General features: G+C 43.3%; 4 protein-coding genes across 5 annotated transcripts; all 4 read right to left on the reverse strand.

Moving 5' to 3' along the window:
- Window positions 1-64: 64 nt before the first annotated feature.
- On the reverse strand, window positions 65-3,386 carry car15 (carbonic anhydrase 15). Its single transcript, XM_029168215.3, has 8 exons — window positions 2,523-3,386; window positions 2,370-2,396; window positions 1,743-1,919; window positions 1,527-1,672; window positions 1,331-1,423; window positions 1,169-1,235; window positions 928-1,088; window positions 65-779 (listed from the first exon to the last, which is right to left on the reverse strand). Exons 1-8 carry the CDS (start codon window positions 2,842-2,844, stop codon window positions 549-551), a joined length of 1,224 nt encoding a protein of 407 aa, XP_029024048.1. The 5' UTR covers window positions 2,845-3,386; the 3' UTR covers window positions 65-548.
- A 143-nt stretch (window positions 3,387-3,529) lies between these two features.
- On the reverse strand, window positions 3,530-14,885 carry dgcr2 (DiGeorge syndrome critical region gene 2). Of its 2 annotated transcripts, XM_029168204.3 has the most exons (11): window positions 14,478-14,885; window positions 10,229-10,261; window positions 9,230-9,352; window positions 7,705-7,791; window positions 7,375-7,585; window positions 7,041-7,117; window positions 6,782-6,964; window positions 6,509-6,712; window positions 6,221-6,373; window positions 5,769-6,005; window positions 3,530-5,686 (listed from the first exon to the last, which is right to left on the reverse strand). In XM_029168204.3, exons 1-11 carry the CDS (start codon window positions 14,557-14,559, stop codon window positions 5,457-5,459), a joined length of 1,620 nt encoding a protein of 539 aa, XP_029024037.1. In that variant the 5' UTR covers window positions 14,560-14,885; the 3' UTR covers window positions 3,530-5,456. The 2 variants fall into 2 exon arrangements, with proteins under 2 accessions (XP_029024037.1, XP_029024038.1); XM_029168205.3 differs by lacking the exon at window positions 10,229-10,261 and having other exon boundaries at window positions 14,478-14,884.
- Window positions 14,886-15,084: 199 nt separating this feature from the next.
- ess2 (ess-2 splicing factor homolog) lies at window positions 15,085-19,729 on the reverse strand. Its single transcript, XM_029168213.3, has 10 exons — window positions 19,375-19,729; window positions 18,982-19,150; window positions 18,742-18,825; window positions 18,463-18,635; window positions 18,210-18,327; window positions 17,986-18,119; window positions 17,768-17,870; window positions 17,538-17,647; window positions 17,334-17,449; window positions 15,085-17,214 (listed from the first exon to the last, which is right to left on the reverse strand). Exons 1-10 carry the CDS (start codon window positions 19,513-19,515, stop codon window positions 16,932-16,934), a joined length of 1,431 nt encoding a protein of 476 aa, XP_029024046.1. The 5' UTR covers window positions 19,516-19,729; the 3' UTR covers window positions 15,085-16,931.
- Window positions 19,730-20,030: 301 nt separating this feature from the next.
- LOC114866461 (homeobox protein goosecoid-2) lies at window positions 20,031-23,231 on the reverse strand. Its single transcript, XM_029168222.3, has 3 exons — window positions 20,962-23,231; window positions 20,632-20,867; window positions 20,031-20,435 (listed from the first exon to the last, which is right to left on the reverse strand). The coding sequence occupies exons 1-3, from the start codon at window positions 21,377-21,379 to the stop codon at window positions 20,358-20,360; spliced, it is 732 nt and encodes a 243-aa protein (XP_029024055.1). The 5' UTR covers window positions 21,380-23,231; the 3' UTR covers window positions 20,031-20,357.
- Between the last annotated feature and the right edge of the window lie 18 nt (window positions 23,232-23,249).

Genomic DNA, 23,249 nt, shown 5'->3' on the forward strand with positions numbered 1-23,249 from the left:
TTAAACAAACACGTGCTGTGAAAACTCTTAAAGTAAAAAAAGCAGACAAAACTCGAGACAGTCATTAAGGTTTAGCTACTTTATTTTAGTCAGCCAGCAGCTGGATTTAAACAAAATAAAATGTCCATTAGAAACAGGTTGAAAGTACTCGTTATGTTAGTAGCCTCTGAACACGTCTGCGTCCTCGTTTTCTAGAGACAACACCGGGTTTTACGTTTTAATCATTGTCTAGATGCCGATGACAGATGCTGTGTTAGCATGAAAGCTAATCTAGAACTAGGCAGAAGAGACCGACCCTACTTTATACAACAACACAGTTCACTCCTAGCTGCTTAGTTCCCATTAATGTTAGTAAGAATGGAGTTAAATAACATGAGGCATTCGGATATTTTACAGTACTCGTCTTCACAGTTTTTTTTATATAAACTACGTTTTACCAGCTCTCTGCTGGCGCAGATCATCAGCTGACGTCGGGGTGAACTGAGGACACGAATCGCTTTCCATTTGGCATTTTGGCGTTCGACGGTTTTCGGGGGCGTCACCCGTCGCTAAAGTCCGGAGACGACGCTTCCCAGCAAAGCGACCTGGAGCAGGAGCACGTGCGGCGCCGCGGCCGACCCGGGCCGGGCCCCGGACGACCCCGCGAGGAGCCGGGCGTCCCTGGACGCCGCCACGACGCGGCTGAACGTGGGGTGCACGTGCCTGAAGTTGTTCTGCAGCGGCGTCACCTGCTGCGCGTCCTCCTCCGTGGAGAAGATCTGTGAGGTAAACTGGGCCAGCTGAGGGGAGGGGGGGGGGGGGGGGGGGAGAGAGAGAGAGAGAGAGAGAGAGGGGAGAGAGAGAGAGAGAGAGAGGGGGAGAGAGAGAGGGAGATCAGCCCGTGCTTTTTAATGGAGAGCGTCTTTTTAAAAATTAAACGAGACCTACTTGGGACCACGATATGTAAATGGGGACTTCGTACAGCGTCCACACGACTGCCCGGGAGCACGGAGGGGTGGTCAGGCTGCCGTAGTAGCGGTAATACTGGCTCATGTTGTGCTTTGGCAGGAGGCTCATCAGAGGGAAAGGTTTGACTTTAGCCGTTTGGCCTGGAAAAGCGAGGGAATGCGCCGTGAGAACGCCTCAAAACGAGCCGAACACCGACGAAGCCTAGTGTATATTTCCAAACCTTTGTAGGCGACTGAGGACAGTTTTTGTGATATGTGTCCAAATTGCACGTGGTCTGCGTAAACAACCTGCAAAAAAAGAAGAAAAGAATGCAATCCAGATGTTGCAGCGGACGGCGGGGCCAGATGTTTGCATGCACCGAGAGGAGGCTCCACAAACTGACGTCGATGAAGAATCCCAGCACGGCCAGTCCGGTGGGGTCGTCCAAGGCCGCCGTCAGGTTCGGGTGCACGGCCTTCATGTTGACGATGTGCATCTGGACACGGGGGCACAGACACATTTGTGGGGCCCGCACCGCACCGCGTCACCGCAGCACTGGGTTGGTGCCAGTGTAGCGCCGCCTACTGACCGTACTGTACCTCCATCGGGTATCTGCGTCGCTCCACCGTGTGCTCCGAGCCGTTGCTGGCGACGCCGCCCCAGTGGAAGTGCAGCTGGACCGTGTGGTACACGTCGGACAGGCCGCCGCCGCTCACCGACATGCCGCTGCCGAAGCGCAGCGCGACTGCGGGCGAAGTGAGGAGCGTGAGGCCGGATGAGCGAGGGGGGGGGGGGTCTGCAGAGGGTTTATTTACCAGAGTGGCCGTCGTTCACCAGCGTCCAGTAGCCCGTCTGGGTCACGTCGAAGCCCTCCAGGTGTAAGGAGCCCAGGGACGCGTCTCTGGCCACCTGGTGGTCCAGGTTGATGGGGGAGTGGGGCTCCTCCAGTAAGGGGTGGCAGGACGGGAACAGGTCCCCCCACGCGTACGGATCTGGGGGCGGAACCGACAGCAGCCCCATGAGTCCCCACGACTCGCGTCTGATGAGCCATGAAATGATTACGACGACGTGAAATAGGACAAATAAAAAGTCTGAAACTCTAATTTCTAACTCTGGAGACAAGTGAAGGTAAATAACAACTTATTACTTATTTATGTTGAGCAGCCTCAGCATAAGTAGGTTTAAAACTCCATTAAGTGGATGTTCTTGATCACAATATCCTTGTGATAGGATCAAAGAACTCCTATAAAGGTCTGAGACTTTAAACCTCACTGTAGAGTTGACGGACAGATTCTAGGACCTGTGACTAAAACAGCTGCACATGAGCTTAATACAGCAAAATAGTAAAAGAAGCAGAGTTTGAGCTGCTGAGTGAATGAGTGGGCACCTTTTTTAGCTGCGTGTGAATCTTAAAGAGACTCTATGGTTCAGAGGTTACTCACCACAGTCTGGCTCATTGTAACAGTAGTCTGGAAAATCAACACAGCAAAATGTTCACAAACAGAACTTGAATATTCGGCTCTTATTTAAATGTCACAAAGGAAAACTTTCATTTCTAAATGTTTTATGAGAATAGACCAAAGCGGGGCCCTCACCCGGATCGGCGTGTGCAGCGAAGATCACGGAGAGCGCAACAATCCAAATCATTGTGGGAGCCCGCGGCCCGACGGAGCAGGCAGGTGCCAGCATCTGAGGTAGACTGAAGAAGCAGGCGCAGACGCTGCGCGTGTAAAAGGCGCCGAGGTGGAAGCCCAATTTTATCTCCCGCTCGTCTGATCGCTCAACCCCGTCATTGCCCGTCCGCTGGGCTTTTCTGATCAACAGGCTCATTGATTCAAAGACGGCTTCACCCGCTAACCCCCACCTCCCCCACGCTCCTGCCACTATGGATGCCCAGTGACTAGTAACAAGACCCATTCATCTCATGGGAAACTGGGAGGATGTGTAGCTCGCTGAATTACAAGGGAATCCGCCTTGAATCACCAATAGTTGAACAGAATAAATGTAGGACTATGACATAAATAAATGTATACATAAATAAATAGTCCTTTTAATTTAAATCTAAGGAAAATCAACAGTTGAGATTAGTAAGTGCAAGTCTTTAAACTAAATCTCAATATAGAATGCAATAAAATGCAACTTCTCTCATTCTTCTACAAAAGCAGCTATGAAATATACATTATTGCATGTTTTTAACCGATGTATCACTGTTTCATACACTTCAGCGACTCAAGCGAGCAGCTCCGTGTTGAGGGTTCCATCTCTCCCATCCAGCAAACAAACAAAGCCCCTTTTCTTCCGCGGTGATGGTTTCCAGCAGTATCACCATCTCTGCTCTGTCTGCAGCCACATGAGTCACACCGAGGTGCTCCATATCTGCTTTCTTTAAATCATTTTAATCTTTTGGCTGCAGCGGTTCAGATTTATCCCATCACCCCCAGACGCACCGCTGGGGGATTTCCCCGCCTCCCACTTTAATCCCCTGACATTTGGTCTCTGCCGGAGCAGGAATTCCCTCCGCAGGTCGATGGCCACGGAGCGGCTAAATGTCGTGATTGATGAGGTTCAGCGTAAAGTTCAACACGTGTTCACGCTCAGCGACTTCCTTCATGGTGAATTTATTTGGCATTTGATTAGATGTACATCTATCTCAGAAAAAGACAGGCTCCTCCCCCTTGAACGAAGCGGTTTGTAAAATGTAAACGCTATAAGATAAGACAACAAACTGTAGCATCTGCTGTATTACACATAAAACATCTCAAATCCAGTTAAATTAGTTCTCACACCACCAGAGTCTAGCACAGAAGCTACAGTGGAAATGCAGCTGTGGAGGTTGTGGCCAGGTTTTGGATGCAGACAGAGAAACTAGACGCAGGAGTCACTGGACCTACTGTACAGGACACACAGTGGAGATAAAAATGTTCAAACATGCACTAAAGGCAAAAAGCAGGGTGAGAAACAAAAAGCAAACCAACGAGAGGAAAGAAAACCAAACGGGACCGTCTCCTACAGACGCATGCATGTTGCTTTTTCCCCACAGTTTGAGATGCTGTTGGTCGGATAATCCACTGTGGATTGTCGATCTGCCAAACAATGGTTAAACAAGCTTCAGCGCACACAAAACACACATCCAGACATGAAATACGCAGACATGCAGTCATTCAGACACATTTACAGCTTTTCTTCTCAAAAGCGCATTGAATGCTGGTGACTGTGGGTCAACTCGACTCTAAAGTCCTCAGGCTTCATCCTTAAGTGACTCAAATGATTGTCGTCATGACGGGGGCCCAACGTGCCGCAGCTGTACACTTTATGCTTTTCTTTTATGACATTATATTCTTTACTGTGACTTCACTGAAAACAAACAAAAAAAGAGACCCATCGACACCAAAACAGAAGAGAGTCACAGCCACAGTCAGTTAAACCATCATCAGTAGCTGCAAAACGAATCACACAAAGAAAAATGATCAGGGAAGAGGCAGAGTCCAAATGTTACAACTGACAAATCAGTTTCCCAAAAAAAACAACCGAATAAAACCTGATTTACTTGAGTTACATTAGCTTCGACTCAGTAGCATCAGTCAGTTGACAATTTCAACCCTGGAAAAGGTAACAATGGGACCATCTGCATGATTACATTACTTGTTTTAGTTTAATAACTAATCTTCACATAGATTTGACCAGCTGATGCTTTCATTTTCATCAGGCTGCAACTGCAAACCCATAACAAAACAATCAAGGCTACAGCCCACAGTCACAAATCATCATCCAAAAGAACACAACAGCAAATTCCATTATTTATCAGTACCACGACGCTCGTCGATACATATTGCCTCATAAAAATCCCATAGCAGGAAACTTGCGTTACCTCCTCCCACGGTTAAACCCCCTGAACTACAAAACATGTTTGGCTGCAAATATGCACTTTAAACCTGGAAGACAGCGTTATGTGTCCGACCAATACAGTGAGGAGACAATAGGCTTTTATGAACGCATTGAAATAAGCATATTTGATTGGCGGCAGACGGGTCTGGTGAGAACATTACTTTAGCTTGGGAACGGCTCAATGCAGATGTGTCTGTCGATGCAAAACATAAACTCAGCCCACGAGAAACAAAAAGCTGGCTTCACTGTCATTACGCCTTGTGCTGGACCGAGACACACCAGTATTACAAATTTGACCGGCGCAGACCTGAGACATTATTTACACCGGGGCAATTCTGCAGTGTTTTCAAAACTTTGCCCATTGACACTAAAAGAAAAAGTGCAGCCTCCTCAGCCTGAAAGTTGTGTTTCCTCATCTGTACAAAAAAAACGTCATGACATCATGTCATTGTCTTAAAAAAAAAAAAAAAAAAAAAAAAAGCACTCAGAAGTTCAGCCGCACAGTCTTCGGACAGCGGACATAAAAACCCGCTGCTCCGTCCTCAGACACGCCTGTACACGCTCTCCGCTCTGTCTGCTGCGTACGCGCCACGACCCTCCTCCATCGGCAGATAACGTCCAGGTGCAGCGCTGCTCATCCAGTCCTATACCATGGTGCTGAGGGAGGTGCAGTCTGCAGGCATCACAGTGGGGGCGTGGCCATCTGTCGGGGTGTCAGGACCCACTAGGAGCGTGCTGCTATCTATGGAGTCCTCCCTCTCTTGAGATGGTGGTGCAGAGTCTGGCACGGGAACAGAAGCGTTGGGAATATTGCACTGAAGCCCATCTCCCATTGTGCTCATTTGGCTCGGCACCATGGAAACCCCACTGTGTCCTGAAGGTAAGAACAAGAGCGAGAATGAAGACTCCCTCCTCTTTACAAGATCAGACACGTGAAAACCCAGACAAAGACCTACCAAGGTCAACGTAGAGGAGGCTGTCTGGGTTGATAGAGGCCTCATACGGAGGAGGGGGGTCGTCAGGGTGCTGGATGTCCGGGTATTTGTAGGCCGCATATGGCGGAGGAGGCTCCTGGAAATGAAAAGCGCCTCCCTCTCCATCATCGGAGAGATGCAAGGGAGTGAGGCCTGTACCGAAGGCATCTGGGCCGTAGTCAAAGCCTGGAACTCGCCTCCCAAGGTTAAAGTGGTGCACTGAAAAAACAGAAACCAACACGTGACGTGAAAATGAATAATGGTATAAATGAATGGTGAAATTAGGTCAAAGGTCAAACAACAAAAACTTGTGGTTTAAACTGAACTGTGGATTTGCAAAAGTGTTGCATAGTTACTAATGACTACATGAAAACCTCATTAGACAAAAGGCGTGAGAAAGCATAAAGTTTCGTGTGTGTTGCTTCAGCGCTCACAGTTTCCTCCAATCAGCGTTTCGATGCGTTCGCGTCTCCGCTGCCGCAGCCTGTGCACCATGAAGAGCAGCAGAGAGAGGATGAGGAAGGATGAGATACAGCTGACGATCAGCCTCATCCCGCTGGCCATGGAGTCAAACAGGCTGTTTCCATCTGAAGAGGGAAGAAAAACGCTGAGTCAGTGTTCAGTCTAGACGCAGATACACCATAGGTTTGTGAGCAGCTCCATCTTGTGGGACTGTTCCACACGGGGCCATAGTTCCCTTTACTTCCTGGAGGTTTCAGTACCTGGGTCCAGGCAGGTGAACTTGCAGCACTCTTTAGGATCCTTACGGAAGTGCTGGCAGCCCTGCGGCCGCTCACACAGCGCAGCCACACACATCTCCGGCTCGCCGTCGTGACACGTGCAGCTCAGACAGGGGTCGTCCCCCTTGGGGGTGAAGTAGTAGCCCTCGTTTACAACATTGTCCTTAATATCCACACACGTTTGCCCTACGGGAGAGATACGGTGAGAACGCAGTCCAGAGCACATCGCACGCTGTGACTATCTGACAAACGTACTTCTCTTGCACAGGAAGGGAAACTTCTTGTAGCAGTTCTCAGCGTGCCAGCTGTGCAGACCTCGCTCGTTCATGTTCTTAATCTGGAAGCGCTGCAGTTGGGCACAGAAGACGTTGTCCTGGGTGGGAGAAGCGTCACCAAAATTGGTGAGGCCCTCAGGCGGCAGGAACACCTGCATTGATCCTTTTGAAGAGAAAAGAAGCATGGATCAAATTTTTTTTTCAGACAAACATTAGCTAAAAAAAAACATCTCGAGTACCTTTGTATGCGACTTCCCAGCGGCCCTCAAGGGAATGATTCTGATTGGTGATCACATATTGGTAACCCACCCAAAACCTTTAAACCAGCAAAAACAAAAATACACAATGTTGCATTTACAAGGAAAATGGTCTATTTCAGGTATGACTCACAAGTAAGCAATAAAGCTGCCATCTTAGCCACTAGAGGGCCCACAACTAGCAACAGAGCAACCACTCACTCACTCCACCTTTGCTGGGGCAAGGTTTGATTTATTTACCTGCATTTTAATAATCATAGAAAGGCAGAGCTTTCACTTTAGTCTCTACTGTCATGAACGAACAGAGAAAACTCACTTGCACTGATCTCTGCGCTCACACACTTTCTCATCGAAATCCACCTCGATCTTCAGTATGAACTGCAGCTCCTCGTTGGTCCCAAACGTGGCCAAGGAGCCGTTGACCTTCTGACAGGTGTCCACGGCCTGCCAGTAGTTCTCGTTCCTCAGGTACACCTTGTAGCAGCTGGCCGTCTTCTCGTAGTGGTGCCACCCACTGGGACACTTCTCTACAGACAGAACCAAACCTTTAGCATTTTACTTGTTGGAGACCGGCTGTCCAGTCATGACACAGGCTCAGAACATATATATTTAGCTAAAGTTGGGGAGGGAGAACTGAGATGCTTACTGTTGAAGCGCACAGGCTGCGCTACACCGATCACATCCTCTACTTGGTCATATCCGTTGCCAAAACGAAACCTTTCCTCCTTTATAGCTGTAAAAAAAACAGACTGTGTGAACAAGTGTTGATTTGTCCCTCAATCTCTTTTGTACTTTTCCTAAAACACGTTCACTGCACACAATGGTTTGTGTTGTGCAAGCTCATGATGCAATGGGCCACTGTTTGTTCTTGTTCACTGAGAAGTATAAACCTTTCCTCCATTTGCCCGACAGACATGGATAAATAAATAATCGATGTCTGCTTCTACACAAACTGTCAAATCAACGTTTCTGAATCACACATTCATTACAACATTTCAACCTAAAACAAGTAAACAAGTTTATACATTTGAGGAACCAAAGATCTGCCGATTGAGCAGACTATACACTCTGGTGCAACCAGTAATTTATGGTAACTCCTAGAGCCAAGCAGCACGACAGAGATCATGAAAAACTAAGAAAAAGAAAACAAGTAGATAAATATTAATGACACCAAGGTAATGAGCTGGTTTTAGGGCAATCAAACAAAAACACCATCTTGTACTGTGGTGTACTACGGTATTGTTCTGTGTGTGCGACAGCTATTCTGCTTTTTGGAACATGGATTTCCTTTGTTCAGACCGAAACCTCTCTGTTTTGCCAACAGGATATTTTGTAAAACCATTTCCTCTACACATCTCAGTACTGGCATGGGTTCCTTCTGGTATCTGAGTGGCTGGAACGAGTGTGACTGATTCCTCCACCTTGCCAGGTTAATCAACAAAGAGCTAATCCCAAACAAGAACATTGATTTCCATGCATGTGTTGGTTTAGCCCACAGTAAGCCCCCAGTGAGGTATGTGTGGGCACTGTTTGGGTTTCTGCTTTTCATTTATGAACACAGCTGCTTTTTGTACAGAAACAATCATGATGTTAAAGTGCAAGATTAATAAGCACCCAAACTAAAATAAGTGTTATTTTTCAGCTTCAGTTAGATATTATTATAAAATTTCTGTCTGATAAAGTTTTTGTTTCAGAGGAGTAAAACAGAGGCAATCCATAACTTAAGCACACACAACTGCTCTAGGGAGGTCACGTGCTGCACTCAATCCTTTCAATAATTCCCATTATGGGGTCAGAGATCTGGGGATAAGGTCTGCTTGGATTTAGGTGGGTGAAACAATAGGCTTAACACTGTAACATCCAGCTAGTGGCGAAAAGATCAAGTTAACGAAAGTAAACAAAAAAAGGTCACATGTGCAGCTACTCCGAGTTGAGTGTGGCCCTCGCTGCCATGTCCTGCAGAGCAGCCATGGAGGCACTGGCCTGTGGTCACCATAGAACGCATCATCTGACTCTTGCTTGATTGGTGAATTTAAACCACACTGGCTACAATCTGATTTTCCCGTTGTGAAAGAGTGTCCTAAGTGTTGCTATTATTTCCAGACAACCAATCATGTTCTGGTGTTAGGTAACATAGTGGGTGTAAAAGGGTTTAGGCAATCTATACTCACGGGGACAGTCCATCTCATCACTCTTGTCCTCACATGCTGTCCAACCATCACACTGCCAGGATAGCGGGATGCACTGCATCTTCCCACTGCGGCAGGCAAACTGCCCGGGGCTGCAGCGCTGCTCTAAAATAAAGAAAAGGGTTCACGTGGTCAAAAGGGCATGCAAGCAAGGCCTTTATTCAGACAGGAGAAAACCACTTCAATGTGCAGCAGAGGGACGGAGTCTGACCACAGGGGGTTTAAAGGCAGTAGAATAAAAGAATGCCTTAGTTATTAATAGAGTAGGAACTGAGGAATTCACAGTTAAATGAGACCAGCACCACCACTACTAGTGGAATGACCCCATCAGCCATTACTGGACGTGTCAACAAAGCAAAACAGCAGAAAAAACATGGCTGGTAAAGGTTCAAATGCAGCTGATAACTGTAAGTAGGCCTCCATGCACCGTGCAACAGTGGACCAGCGATGCATTTGGACCTCTGCAATTTGCACACATTGTTGGTTTTATTTTAAAATGACAAAAAGGACCTAAGGGAAGAAGTTCAGAACCATGGCTGTCTGTCAATGAAAATTATTTACCAGACAAGAGAACCTCGATGGTAACTTGAGTCTTATGGCTGAGGGGCTAGATGGAAACCTAGATTGGTAAAAGGCACCTGACAGCCAGCTGAGTTTATCAAACATCCTTTAAAAACCTCAGATTATGTTACACAAAAAGTTTGATTCAGATCTGCTTCAGCCTCAAGTCATAAGCAAAACGGAATTCTCAATACCACTGAAATCAGATTGCAGCTCTTGCTTTTGAAAACATTGGTTTCTAAAGCGGTCTTCACTTTAAAATAACTCATAATAACCATAACTTGAATCTGTCTGTTTGCAAACTCTAATAAGTAAAAGTAACAGCGCTGACCATCCCAACAGAAACACTACACTCAGTCTATAAAACGCCACTAAACTCCTAACAAACAGGCCGACACTAGAAGACGTACTGCTTCTTACCTGACAATAATCTTGCCAGAGCTAGCCGAGGACCTGAAACAAATAGAAACAATAAAGTAACTAAGCTGGATGTCAGCGTCCGACCTGTTAATGTTAAATGAACTAAGCCCCTGACCAGTCCAACAGTTTCACTGCTCACACATCTCTGTCATTCATCACTGATGCTGATTATTTACTTGCGTTCACAGCAGGAGGTATATTAGACCACCTGTTCCCCAATACAGGTGAAAATCTGGACCACCCACTCACCTGATAAATACAGATACACTATTTTTACTTAGAAAAAGGCTGCGTGTCTATTTGCAGACTGTGGTTGTTGTTTCATGTGTGTACCAACTGTCTTGCCACACAGTAGGCATGAAACCAAACAGGCTTTGCAATTTATGGACAGTCTACTTTAATACAGCGATTCAAAGGGCCTTTAGTTGTACTAGAGCTCTGGCTGCTGAGCAAATTAATCAGACTGTGAGCACATGGAAAAAGCATGTTGGTAAAAGTAAACCCATCGTTTATCTGATCACATTCACTCTGCCAAAAGGTGTTTAAACAGGCCCCAGACAGCAGATGTCACCTTATCTTAGTTAACGCTAAGTGGATCGAGACGCATTACAGACCGGCCGTTGTCTCCGAGGACAGAATATATTATCACTGATCCCACAGAGCCAGAATGTGTGTCAAGGTGATGGATAACATTAGACACCATGTATAAGACGCTGTTTAGGGAGGACGTGTAAGGGATGTTACAAATTCAGGTTTATCCTTTGTGTCATTTTTGCAATAATCTACAGCTCATAGACTAGTTCGTTTACTTTCCAGGTAAACTACTAAGCAAATATAAATCACATGCACCTGTTCTCTGTTCCTTCAAACATCTCCAACTGCTTATAAATCATTAAAAAGGAGTTATATCACATCTCCTTAAAACTAGGAAATAAATTCTTTCTGCTTTCCATCGGCACTCAGTCTGAATAAAGACCTGCACACATCAGTATTCATGCTTTCTATGCCTTTCCGACAGCTACCGGCGCCGAAAATCTACAAGGGGAGAATTTATTCCGATAGCAGCAGCCTATTGCTCTAGGTTATCAGATATTACATGTAGAAGGCAAAACTTCTACTTCTCCATCTCCAGATAAAACCAACCCCTGCTGACAGCAGCTTCAAGTTGAAATGCAATTCCCTTGTCATTGAGCCAACATCCTGCTGATTAGAATGAGTATCTGAATCAGCTGTGGTTAAAATAGCTGCCTAAAAGTCCTCCCCCTTCGTGTTTTAATAGAGATTTCATTTGAGATATTTTTATAGCCTATATGTGATAAGAGGGTTTATTTTAAAAGATAGAAGACAACAATTGGTGCTTCATAATAACACAGAAGGTCAAGCTCCTTAGAGGACCAGCACACAGAACCAAGCCAACGGTGCCGCTGTGTATACACTATAATGCATCAGTCTGGAAATCACTGCATTTGTGTCTGACACAGTTGAAGTGCTGCGTTTTTGACATGAGCCAAGAATAATACGGAGCACGGAAGGAAACCATTCCTCCCCTAGACTCCTTCCTTCACAAGTTTTGGATTGTATCACGTCTACAACTTCGTGAACACTAGCTCCCCTTAGAGAAGTGAGCCTCTGCGCCTCTTACATAACCAAGAGGAAAATACAATAAAGACTATGAGGTTACCCCAACTCAGTCCTCCTAACGGCAGAACAGCTCTGTGAACTGGCCTTGTGCACAGGCTGCATCATCTCCACCTTCCGATGATTCATCAACGCTAGGGCTCACTATTAAAAGCAGTGAGTGGGAATAAGCATTTATTTATTTTCTTTGATAGTCACAGAATAACAGCACTGCGGGTCAAACGGAACGGTTCAATCTGCAAATGGCTTGATAAGCAGTCTATTGTATAGAAAAAAGGCATTTCAGCACTAAGACTACAGAACATTTCTAAAACCTAATCTACCATTGGCTGGATCTCAAGCACAAGACCTTTGGCTTTAAACATATTTCATTTTATCTGAAGTCTTCTCAACCTTTTTATAGGCTCCACAAAAGTTTTCATCTTTTCAACAAGATGGAATAACAGAAAGATATGAACTTTAAGTGTGAGTGTAGAACAGTTTCCTCCTCAAGAAGAGATCTGTAATAGTTTTAAATGATTTGCCTTTTAACTTGTAAATGCTGCCAGGTCTCAATAAAATCATCACAGGGCACTCATTTGTTTTTTATTAAGAGGTGTTAGTTTCATCATCAACTATTTATTTAACACTAGTAGGTTATAAATCACCTGAACGTGTGATTTAAGAGCACTTCACTGAACCATTGGAACCCTCTTGGCTGCTCTACATCTGATAGTAAATCACCTGCAGCAGCTGTTTACTACCTGTCTTCAGCATATTCACGTCTTTCCACTTGGAAAATTATATATCAACATAAAAGCTAGAGCACAAAAGATATGAATGTAGTCTAATTGTAATTTAAATGCACAGTTAAAAAAATCACTATCCTTAACAACACTGCTGAACTGCTGGATTTCAAGTGTCTATTTGACTCACTGCAAGTGACTTTCAACTTCAACTGTGGTCTTGTCAATGGGGGAATCAGGTGAACAAAAACATCTGACTGGTTGCTGGCTGTTGAAACCTGCCAGAAGTTGCTACTGCCAACTTTCTGTGCAGAACAAACAGTAATAAATCAGGTGCCAGAGTAACACACACAGATCACTAAGCAGAGAACAAACAACGTCTAGCTGATTAGTGGCTCCAAATTAAAAACAAAAAGGAAAAGTTTTAATCTTTCCGCATGATCAAATTATATGAACCCAGACAAACTTTTCATATTGTTTGAAACCGGTGTGCGCCAGTAGTTCTACCTCACTCCATCTATGAGGTTGGTCTGTTAACCTATAGTTAACAGTCCACCTGATTGAAATGTAGTGGGAGTAAACTGAAGTGGCCACACAACATGCACATGCTCCAACCTCAGAGCTAAAACTGCTCTGAGGTTGAGACATGCGAGCATTCACTCACATCCCCTGACAAAGCTTGTGCAAGAAAGCCTCTTCTACAGAAGTGGTTTCAAAACATGTGCAAAGATCAATACTCAGCAGACGACAGGCTGAAATGTGGATGATGTAAATCTCATTTTCCCAACAATCAACTCAAGTAACAAACACAAATGTATCGTTCATTTGCTTGAGAATTTTGAAATAAACAATGACATTTAAAAAGGTGATTCCTTACGGAAGATTGGACTCTAGAACTGTGCAAATAAACCACAAAGAGACCCATAATGTGATCTTAATAAACCATAGGACCAAAGCTTCCAAACTAATAGGAAAATGTCGCAATTAGCCATAAAATCCAATTTTACATAACTTCCACTTGTTGCAAGTTAAATATTAGAACAAACATCACACAAAGAACAGCTACATGGATAAATGAACTAAATAATTTGCCTTTTTGACTTATAAACACTGCCACTCGCCTACTTGAGGCTCAGATGTTCCACCACTGGGTAACAAACAGACCTTGATCTATAGAGCACGTCATTACAGGGGATATTTTCCGTTCTTCAGTACATTAACCACCTGTACGCAAGTTTCCATCCATAACAACATATTTCATCTCCATGCATCCGTTGAGGAGACGCATTGAACGCACATCCAACTAATCTCCGGGGCAGCGACATGGCTGCGTTTTTCATCCGTGATGTGTTGAAGTGTGTCGCTGGAGGATGAGGCGGTGAGCCGGGTTTAGTGATGCGGGAACATGGATCTCTGACATGCATTTTAAATTACAGCCTGCCAGCGAGCTCAACCGAGAGATGCGGACGATAACACCCTCAACCTGTTTACAAAGCGTCTCCGTAGACGTTGGCTGTTAGTCTGATCGGCAACTTCCATATATTGGGAAACACCTGTATTTAGAAAGAATGTTAGCATTTTGTCCTGGAAATAACGCATATTTTGTTTAAGGGAGCACTGGTTTAATAAGTTGGCCTACTTTATCCATTTACTGCCCCAGTGCCGACCGACGGACAGCGGCTCCTACGCTGCCCAGCGGCAGCAGCGGCGCCAGGGGCGGGTTAGCGACCACCAGAGTCCCCGGTCTCCCGCAGGCCTCTCCGCCCGACCCGCCGCTCGCGGCTCAGTTGCACGGAGTCAGGCGTAGCTCACGTTAATCTGCGTTTATTCCACTTTGAAGCGCGGTGCGTTGCAGAGCAGCGACCGCTTGGCGTTATTTTGCTTACCTGTCCGTAGTGGGTCCGTTAACGTGAGGACGAAGAGGAGCGAGAAGAGGACGAAACTGCTGCTGTCAGCCTTTGGCAACATTTATCCTCCATTCATAGTAACTCCTCTATCAAGAAATTATACAAATATACCGAGGATTTGCGCCGACACCGCCCTCTCCCAAACTACACCTTTAAAGGGTCGACATCCGACACGCTCGTTTTAAAGAGCCGACGAAGTTATAAAAACGACGTGTGCAGCGCATAATCTCGCCCCGTGCGCCGCGGATGGTGGTTAATGTGCCCGAGCAGCTAACGCTGGCTAGCTGGCTCCGCCGTTAACGTCGTCCGTCCTCGCGCCGCTCGGTGTGCAGCGTCGCTGATCCAAGATGGCTGCTGCGTCCCATCATAACAATCCCAAACACGCAGCTCGCAGGGAGTCATCTGGAGAAGCTGCTCGGGCGGGGCTCACAAGGCCACGCCCACTGGGTCACGCGTAAGCCAGCGCGCGTCTGCGCTCCCATTGAACTGAAGTGACGAAACTAAGGCAAACGGTTATCACTGTTTACTTAAACCCGACTAGCGCAGGTTTTTGTCAATACAAGTTAATAAACTACATGAAATTAGATTTACTCTTTTGAATGAGAAGATTTATTATATTATTATATCATTTATTCTATTTTATATTCATTCTTGTATTTCCTGTAGGTAAAAAAGAGCAATTAATATAACAGGTGATTCTACATTAAATCCTGAAGGGCTGGTTCACATTTTCCCAGGCTTGTTTGAAAACAGTAACACTAAATGTTTTGTTAGTTGTAATTATTCCTTTAGACTTTCATGAGCTATTCCATACAGTCAATTTTATTGTTGAAATCCACAGTCCCATGTTCTGTGGAAAAAAACACCTCTGAATAGGAGGATCTTAGTATTAAGAGGAATTATTGCAGCAGGCGAAATCAGTTTTGAGATTAATATCTAGATCTGATTATGGTCAACAGACTAGATTTTACTGGAAAAGTTGTTTTATGTCATGCGACCATATTCAGGCCTAAAGCACGTACATTATGCTCATGATTTGTTAAACCATCATCACAAGTGAGACAACCACTGGGCCACAGGTCAAATCCCACACTGCAAATGAAACAAAAATTAAAAAAGTCCTGAATTACAACCAGTACAAACATCTAACAGCATCTGAAGCTGCCTCTTTGGCTGACTCATCCAAATCACTGCTTCGCTCTACTGCTATGTCATTATTCTTCAGATAAGCATCTTAATCAGACTTACTTGACATTAATAATATTCATTCACGTCCTTACATAATAAAGTCAGCATCATTATATAACCGGCCTTAACCATCAGTGAAAGTTTTTATCTTCTGAGTTAAATACATTTTCTCTGCCACACCATATGAATAAAACTCTGCCTTGGGGAAAAAGCCTGTTTCTGGGGAGCTACTCACTTGAGTGATTGACTGCTTTTGCACAGGAGAGCTACTGTAGAGCTTTCAGTGTTATTGCACCAGGCTTTGTTGTCGCTATAAACAGAAGGATTCATTCTTTCAATGTGTACATGAACCTTCAAGTATTACTATTAGACACTTTAAAAGCTTCACATACTGGTTTGCCAGTTGGCTCATAGCATGAACCACGATTCCCCTGAGAAGGGCATAAGGTTAACAAAACACATGCAGACAACGCAATAACATCATCTGACATAAAACTGAGTCTCAGGGTACCCTGTAACTTCTAAGCTACAAAACAACAGCCTGCGGGCATGCTGGGTCTCTTATTGACTGTAGTTTCAACTCAGTAATATGACTAGTCATATGTACAAACAGAAGACAGGGGAAAATGTGTTATTCTAACAGTAAGATGTCGAATAGAAATACTAATAAGCTTGTCTTCCCATTGCACCCCATATTACATAACTTTAAAGACCAAAGATGCCAGCAGGTTTTATGATCTTGGGCCCAGCTCTTCCTGAAACACTTTTCCACTCAAAGATTAAAACATTCATCATTCTACAGTCACTGTCAGTGAGTGAGCGAATGCAAGTTTTTTTTAATTTTCCCAAATCTACACCGTTACAGAAGTTTACTTTGGGGAAATCAGTTGTAGGGTAGCAGCAAAAAAAAAAAAAACATCAACAAATATCACAGCAGCTTGTAAAGAATATGGGCAGTACGCTACTAGATACTTCGTTGGTGGGAATGTCACAACTAAAACACAAGTGAAAACTATAGCCTGCATTAAAAAAAAACATATCAAAAATAAGATAACCAAAGATTTAAATAGAATTAGGGCATTATATTTTAGAGATTAGGCTATTACACAAACATTTTACAAGTCTTTAAAAAAAATCTTCAGTTCACTGTACATTTCTTTGAAGACGCTTTAATCTGGGTATGAAGACTTTTTTGGGGTTCTCCACACTATAGGGAGTCAAGTCTTCAGCAAATAACTGCTTTTCTTAGAAGAAGTCTGAAGCTTTCCGTCTCTTGGGAAGCTGTAGCAGATTGTCTGTCAGTGATGTGAGGTCCTGAGAGCTTGGTGTCTTTGTGGCTTTGTTTGGTGTTGGTGTTCCTGACGGAGTGGATGGACCAACAAACGGAGACTTGGAGCCAGTAATTCTGTGTGAGGGAGATGGGGTGTAACTTGCTCTGAGTGCTTTGTCCGTGTACTTGCTAGATGTCCGATTTACAAGCCTCTGCAGGGCAGGGGTGAGGGCTGGACTCAGACCTTTTGGAGTAAGACTGCAACACAAAAGTTGAGATGTTCAATTAAGTACACAGTTGTCATCTTATTATCACAGAGCCTACATTTACCTTGATAGATGACATGTGCATCTAGATATAATGCCAGATGTTTTTACCTTGCAAGATTCTCTGTAACCTTTCGCAGTGCCTCCTGTTTCTTTGCACGATTCTTGGCAGCAGCTTCATTGGCCATCTTTAAACCCAGCCTCTCTCTTCTTCCTGGCTCTGGAATCTGTTTAGAAACATGTTCTAAATTGTAACTAAACATATTTGACATAACAAAACCGCTCTTAAAATAGCTACCAGCAAACGTTTAATACCTTAAATGAAGGGCCGTGATTCCTCTCGACATATGGGGTGTCGGATCCATCCAGACGAAATGGGGTGCTCTCGATCTCTCCCCATGTCATCAGAGGTGACTCAGATACACCTGAGAAGACAAAAAGCTATCAGAAATCCACTCAACGTTTTGGAGTTGTCAAACTATCTATTCAATATACTATTATTTCAGGATGGTTACTGTATGTCATTTATTTTAAAATACACTTACCAGGTGCAGGGGAAGGTGTTCTTTCATAACCATATCCATTCACTGTTGGGGATTCATGTGGGATGAGCTCTTTCCCATCTGGGCCTACTTTACCCTGTTTGAACTGAACAGAAATCGCAAAAAATAAGCATCATTATTCATAAAGTTTTCTTTAAAATGGACAACAAACAGTTGAGCAGAGACAGAAACAGAAACAGAGAGCAGTTCCTAAAACATACCTGTGCATTGAGAGCTGCAGCCTGTTGAATCTGGCTTTTGTTGAGAGCTTTGCTAAATGGGTCGCCAACAAAGCGTGTGTTCTTGTGAACTACCTCCCGTGGTTTCTTAAACACAGCATCATCATCTTGAACACCTATTACAGAAAATGGAAAAAAACATTTGTTTTTCCTGAAATCAATCTTAAAAATATTGTCTTCATGGATCTTTTTTTTCCCATTCTTACCCTCTGGATAATACATTAAAGCATTCTTCGCTTTGTACTCCCATGTCTCCAGTCCAGCTTTCACACACTGTAGTGCAGCCTTCTCTGCTGATGGTAAAGCAAGGTTCTCTTCGTGGCGCTGAAAGGCATTAATGTTTATAGATGTTTTATGATGCATGCAAGAGTTGTGTAAAGTTGTCAGTCAATCGATCATTTGCTGTCAAGTAACAATATAACATTAAATTTAACAATATTTTAATTTGTACATCAATACCTGTTTGAACTCAGTCTCTGCCTCATATAACCAAGCATGCTTAAGCTTCTCTTTGTCTTTTGCTAGATCCATTATCTGTTCAAATGATGCATTATCCTCACTGGTATTTTTAGCAAGGAAACGATCCAGACAAGGCAGCTCTTTCTCTTCATTGTCGTCATCATCTTTGTGTTCTATAAATGAAACAATGACATAAGTATCAATGAATAAAATATGTGATAGAGGGAAGTACTACTATGCAACATAGTAGTAGTAAGTAAATATACAATGTGTACTTACCCTTCTCCAAACCTTTACCGCCATGAGTGGATGAAGGAGATGCTGAGCCTCCCACTGGTGTCTCAAAACTAGCTGGAGTCACATCTTACACAAAAAGAAAAATACAATTTTTAATAAGCAGACTCTGGTAACCTGATTAGTCGTGCTACAGCTTATAGCTACAGATACAGACAAACAGATACTATCTTCTCTTAATGTGACTTAAAGGTATATGGTGTTGTCATTTCTTCTGCTACTTACAGGGTGCTGAAGATCGTGGTGTGGACTTTGTCAAAGAGGATCCATATCGGATTGATATCTCTCTCATTCTCTCAAGGTCTCCACTTTCCTCTGCTTCCAGATAGTCTTTCTGCGCTTGCATTTTTGTAACATCTGGGAAGAAGTCTCTCTGGATGATCTTCTCTAAGCTCTGTCAGAATAAAAATATAGAAACAATTGACTTTGATTAGGCATCAATAATTAAATGGTCTTAAAGCACAAACCTATACTGTATTTCTGAGGCAAATGTTAAAGTCACACAATGCTCAACGTCTAATCAGTGTTTGTTGTGCTCAGTGTTTTGCTAGCAGTAACATTGCTAACACACTAGCTAGCTGCTAGCTGCTTTCCGTATGATAAGTCACATTTATCTACCTCAATGTAGTCCTCTTCGTCAAGGACCTTTCTCTGGAACTTGCCCTTCTCCACAGGCGGCTGTCGGAGAGCCACAGTAGTCACTGCCGAAGGCACCAGAGTCCCGGACAACGCTTTCCTCACGCTGGCGCTGCCCTCCATTGTGGAGCCCGTTAGTCTTTTAGTCCAAACACCAGTTGAGGCTTTTAAACCACTAACGCGGGCAGAGGACGAGAGCAAACGATTATCTACTTCACAGATGCCTGTGTATAAAAGACGACAGTCCTGTTGTAGTTAATAACACACACGTACGTTAGCTAACTTTTAGCCACAGTGCAACAACGTCCTAATAACGTCGTTACGCAGCGTTGTTGCGTCACCGGAAGTGACGCATATAGAGACTATTAAATGGAAAATATTACTAAACAAGACGGTGAATTAATATGCTTTGTTGAATATAGGGTTTATTTTAGAGTAGTTCGTTGGTGGCCATCGTAATGCATCGTAATCGTTTTTGTAAAAATGCGTATGATTGTATAGTTAGATATACTCAATATCAATATATATAGGTTATTTATGGGCCAAATTTTATATTGATGCAATCACTTGCATGCATGATCGAGTGCTCTATAAATAAAATACCTCCATCTGATCTTCAAAATACTTTATTTGTTTCTGTTTTCACAGCCAGTGCAAGCTAATCCATTTACACATCCAAGCCTTAACTATAAAGACTGGCACTATCATATGCTGCCAGGACATTTATCATGCAACCTGCCCATCAGATTCAGAAATAATCTAAAACACTATCATCAGTCACATGGGTTGTCACAAAAGCTGTATGTCAGTTTATTTTCTGGAAGAAGGACTTAGTGTGTCCATTAAATCAGATAACAAAAAGATATTATTAGGTATTTAGGAAACTCACACACACCTCAGCACCCATACAGGCATACACACACTTATTTCCCTTTGATGCAATCATACATACAGTAGTATAAAACTTATTTTTCTGTGTTTCCCACACCAAACGAAAGTCTTTTCTGACGCCTCCACTTTGCTCTTCGGTTTTTAAACCAAACCTAGCAAAAAAAAATGCTTGAGTGAGCAACTGCACATATACACAATACTTAGGTCTTAATCTTTTAACAATTAAATAAATGTAACATTAAATATCTCCCCACTGTGGGACAATTACAGGTTTCCTTATTCTTATTATTACTCTTACATAAATATCAGATATAAAAACATAAAAACCTCAGCAGAGGGCAGTCATACCTCCACTCTTTCTTCTCTTAAGTGAGTGCTTTGTGCTAGTTTCTCCCTTGTGTTCACGTCTGGATACTGGTTCTGCAGGAACAGCTCCTCAAGTGCATCCAGCTGCTCCTCAGTGAAAATAGTGCGGTGACGCCTGGTCCTCCTCTGCGCCTGACTGGGCAACTTCTCCTCCCTCTGAGCCTCTCCCAACCTGCACGGGTCCGAGAGCATCACCGGGGGCCATGCGTACTGACAGGCTGCGAGGAGGAGATCAAGTCTGGGGTTGGTGAGCACAATAAGTGATGCTGATGATAGAACCACCTTTAAAAGGGGCTGATGAGTTGATCTTACCTTCCTGAATGAAATCAGTGTGGACTATGTCTCCGCAGTGGGAGCAGTAGCAGCAGCACAGGCAGGCGTGACGAGCCGTGTCTGTCTTTCTTCCATCTGGAGTTGCAGCCTTCTGGTCTCGTCCAGCACCACTTATCCCAAATGACAGCCTGTCTCCATTACTGTTCGGATATTTGCTCAGTATGTTTTCAATAGTGAAAGGAAACTTTTGTCTCTCCACCATCCTCAGTCCATTCAGCTCCAAAGAAATACCAATGAAATAAACAATAATCACAGAATAATGGAAGAAACCGTTTTGTTGTTCAGGCTCTACTGCTCCTCTCCTTCTCCCCTCTGTGCAACAGTGTGTCAGGCCCTTATAGTGAAATTGGGAGGAAAAAAAAGTAAAACTATAATCCCCCCTATGGACCAGACACATAAAACGTTTGAAACTTAATTCCTAGCTAATCTGGGCAGTTTTGTGAAGAGGTTAGAGAGGACGGCAGATTCAGTTAATCTTGCCTCATTCCTTTCTCTAAAAGAAATCAGATTTCAGTGCATAAAATGAGAAGTGGAGCGCTCCTAAGATCCTCATTGTTGAGGTTTTAGAGAAAAGGGGATTGCTGGGTATTAGAAACCTGGATTTAAAGATGGACATTTTGGTGTGGCCAGAGACTTGTGTACGCTGAAAGTGAGGATTAGTGTATTAATATACTAATTTACTTTATTTAATTTTTTGCATTTAGCTTTATCAACAAATGATCTTTAGTGGTAACATGTAAATATGTCCAGTGAACTGACAATGCAGACCTTATGCTCAGTAATTAGGGAGTTGCAGATGAGTTGTCAGTGACATATGCTGTGACTCTATTACTCAGTAAAATAAATACAAATGGCAAAAGTAAAACCAGAAAAGGGTCCTTCTATCTTTTTGAATCCACAATCATGCATCTTGCATGTGTCTTATCTGTGTGTTGCAGTCTTTTCAGCCTGACTTCTTGACAATGTGCACAGCGGAGCTAAAGCTATTACAGGTTAAATTCATCCCTCCTCCAACAAATCCTGTGATTTCATACAAGGCAATACACCTTTTTTTCTAGAGAATTAATGGATTTCCACAATCTGTCTTAAGCTCCTCTTATAAGGGCTTTGAAAACAGATAACAATAAACACCATCCCATCCTTTTCACCTGAGCTTAATAGCATCCAGACTGTTGATGTATAGTTTGCAGCGTGTGTGAGATCGTTATCTGTAGTTATTGTCCTGGAAAAGAAGGAATTGCACCATGTCCACTGCTCAAAATTCATTACTGGGGATTAGGATGATAAAGCTTCATTTTGTTGTTATAAACGCAAAATTCGCTGCAAAAAGAAAAGTAAAGAAACCATTTTCTAATTCTTCTGTGTTTTTCAGGAGCTGCTCCATAATTGTATGTGTTGTAATGTGTTGTAATTGTAATTGTATAATTGTATTTAATTGTATAATTGTATTGTATGTAATTATCAGTAAAATACATTTATACTAAACATTGAAAGAAACAGGAAGATTGAATTCTTTTCTCCCATCACATTGGACAAAAAGAAAAACATTCCTGGAAAATAATTCTTGGTTATCATGTTGTGATAGAGAGGAAAAATGTAGACAATAATAAAGGACCCAAATCTGTACCATTTAAACAGGATTAAAACCCATCCACACGTTGACTGTTGATAAGGGAGCAGAAGAACCCACATGGCATTAGAATATTCACGTGTAAAAAAGCTCAGTGTCTCTTCCTACTGCTGGACTGGGCCCAAAGCCTCCTGGGGAACTGGTTAACGCAGCCGTGTGACCAGGAAATGCAGAGGATCAACCTCCCTCTCAGCGTTTTCTCCAGACCCACGCAGGAAAACACAATGAGTGTTGAAAGTTCACAAAACACATGTCAGATACAAATACCCACGAGGACCTTCAGTAGCTACGCATATCATATAGCCAAATGGAAATGTGATCTTTCTCTCTCCTTCTCGCATATAATGTTCCTCAAATCTGAAAATAACCTGGGATCAAGTATTTGCCCAAAATGAGCCACAGTGACCGTATGCTTCATTATTTAAGTAGGTTCAGATTACCAAAATAGAATCATGACTACTTAATCCCTTTGTCTACATTCTGGTGCAGTATTTAAATCCATTTTGATTAAAGACTTCATTCTCAAGTACATTTCAAAAGTACCATATTGCACCACACAAAATCTCAAATTAAAATGTTTGTATAAAAATATTTGCTTATTGACAAACTTTCTGAGGAGAATTAATTAAACTACTAT

The sequence above is a fragment of the Betta splendens genome, chromosome 12, assembly GCF_900634795.4.
Source record: "Betta splendens chromosome 12, fBetSpl5.4, whole genome shotgun sequence".
Taxonomy (NCBI): Eukaryota; Metazoa; Chordata; class Actinopteri; order Anabantiformes; family Osphronemidae; genus Betta; species Betta splendens.

What these genes read in the sequence shown, in the direction of transcription:
- car15 (XM_029168215.3), bottom strand. Translation starts at nt 2,844, where the DNA reads ATGGGTCTTGTTACTAGTCACTGGGCATCCATAGTGGCAGGAGCGTGG. An exon ending in CGCTGCACACGCCGATCCGG is followed by an intron (nt 2,397 to 2,522) that starts GTGAGGGCCCCG and finishes TTGATTTTCCAG; the next exon opens with ACTACTGTTACAATGAGCCA. An exon ending in GTCCTCAGTCGCCTACAAAG is followed by an intron (nt 1,089 to 1,168) that starts GTTTGGAAATAT and finishes TCGCTTTTCCAG; the next exon opens with GCCAAACGGCTAAAGTCAAA.
- LOC114866461 (XM_029168222.3), bottom strand. Translation starts at nt 21,379, where the DNA reads ATGTGTCTGGTCCATAGGGGGGATTATAGTTTTACTTTTTTTTCCTCC. An exon ending in CACTGATTTCATTCAGGAAG is followed by an intron (nt 20,868 to 20,961) that starts GTAAGATCAACT and finishes TCCTCCTCGCAG; the next exon opens with CCTGTCAGTACGCATGGCCC. An exon ending in TAAGAGAAGAAAGAGTGGAG is followed by an intron (nt 20,436 to 20,631) that starts GTATGACTGCCC and finishes TTTTTTTGCTAG; the next exon opens with GTTTGGTTTAAAAACCGAAG.
- dgcr2 (XM_029168204.3), bottom strand. Translation starts at nt 14,559, where the DNA reads ATGTTGCCAAAGGCTGACAGCAGCAGTTTCGTCCTCTTCTCGCTCCTC. An exon ending in TGATGAGATGGACTGTCCCC is followed by an intron (nt 7,792 to 9,229) that starts GTGAGTATAGAT and finishes TTTTTTTTACAG; the next exon opens with CTATAAAGGAGGAAAGGTTT. An exon ending in GAGCGCAGAGATCAGTGCAA is followed by an intron (nt 7,118 to 7,374) that starts GTGAGTTTTCTC and finishes GCTGGTTTAAAG; the next exon opens with GTTTTGGGTGGGTTACCAAT.
- ess2 (XM_029168213.3), bottom strand. Translation starts at nt 19,515, where the DNA reads ATGGAGGGCAGCGCCAGCGTGAGGAAAGCGTTGTCCGGGACTCTGGTG. An exon ending in CAGAGACTGAGTTCAAACAG is followed by an intron (nt 18,328 to 18,462) that starts GTATTGATGTAC and finishes AATGCCTTTCAG; the next exon opens with CGCCACGAAGAGAACCTTGC. An exon ending in AACACCTTCCCCTGCACCTG is followed by an intron (nt 17,648 to 17,767) that starts GTAAGTGTATTT and finishes TTGTCTTCTCAG; the next exon opens with GTGTATCTGAGTCACCTCTG.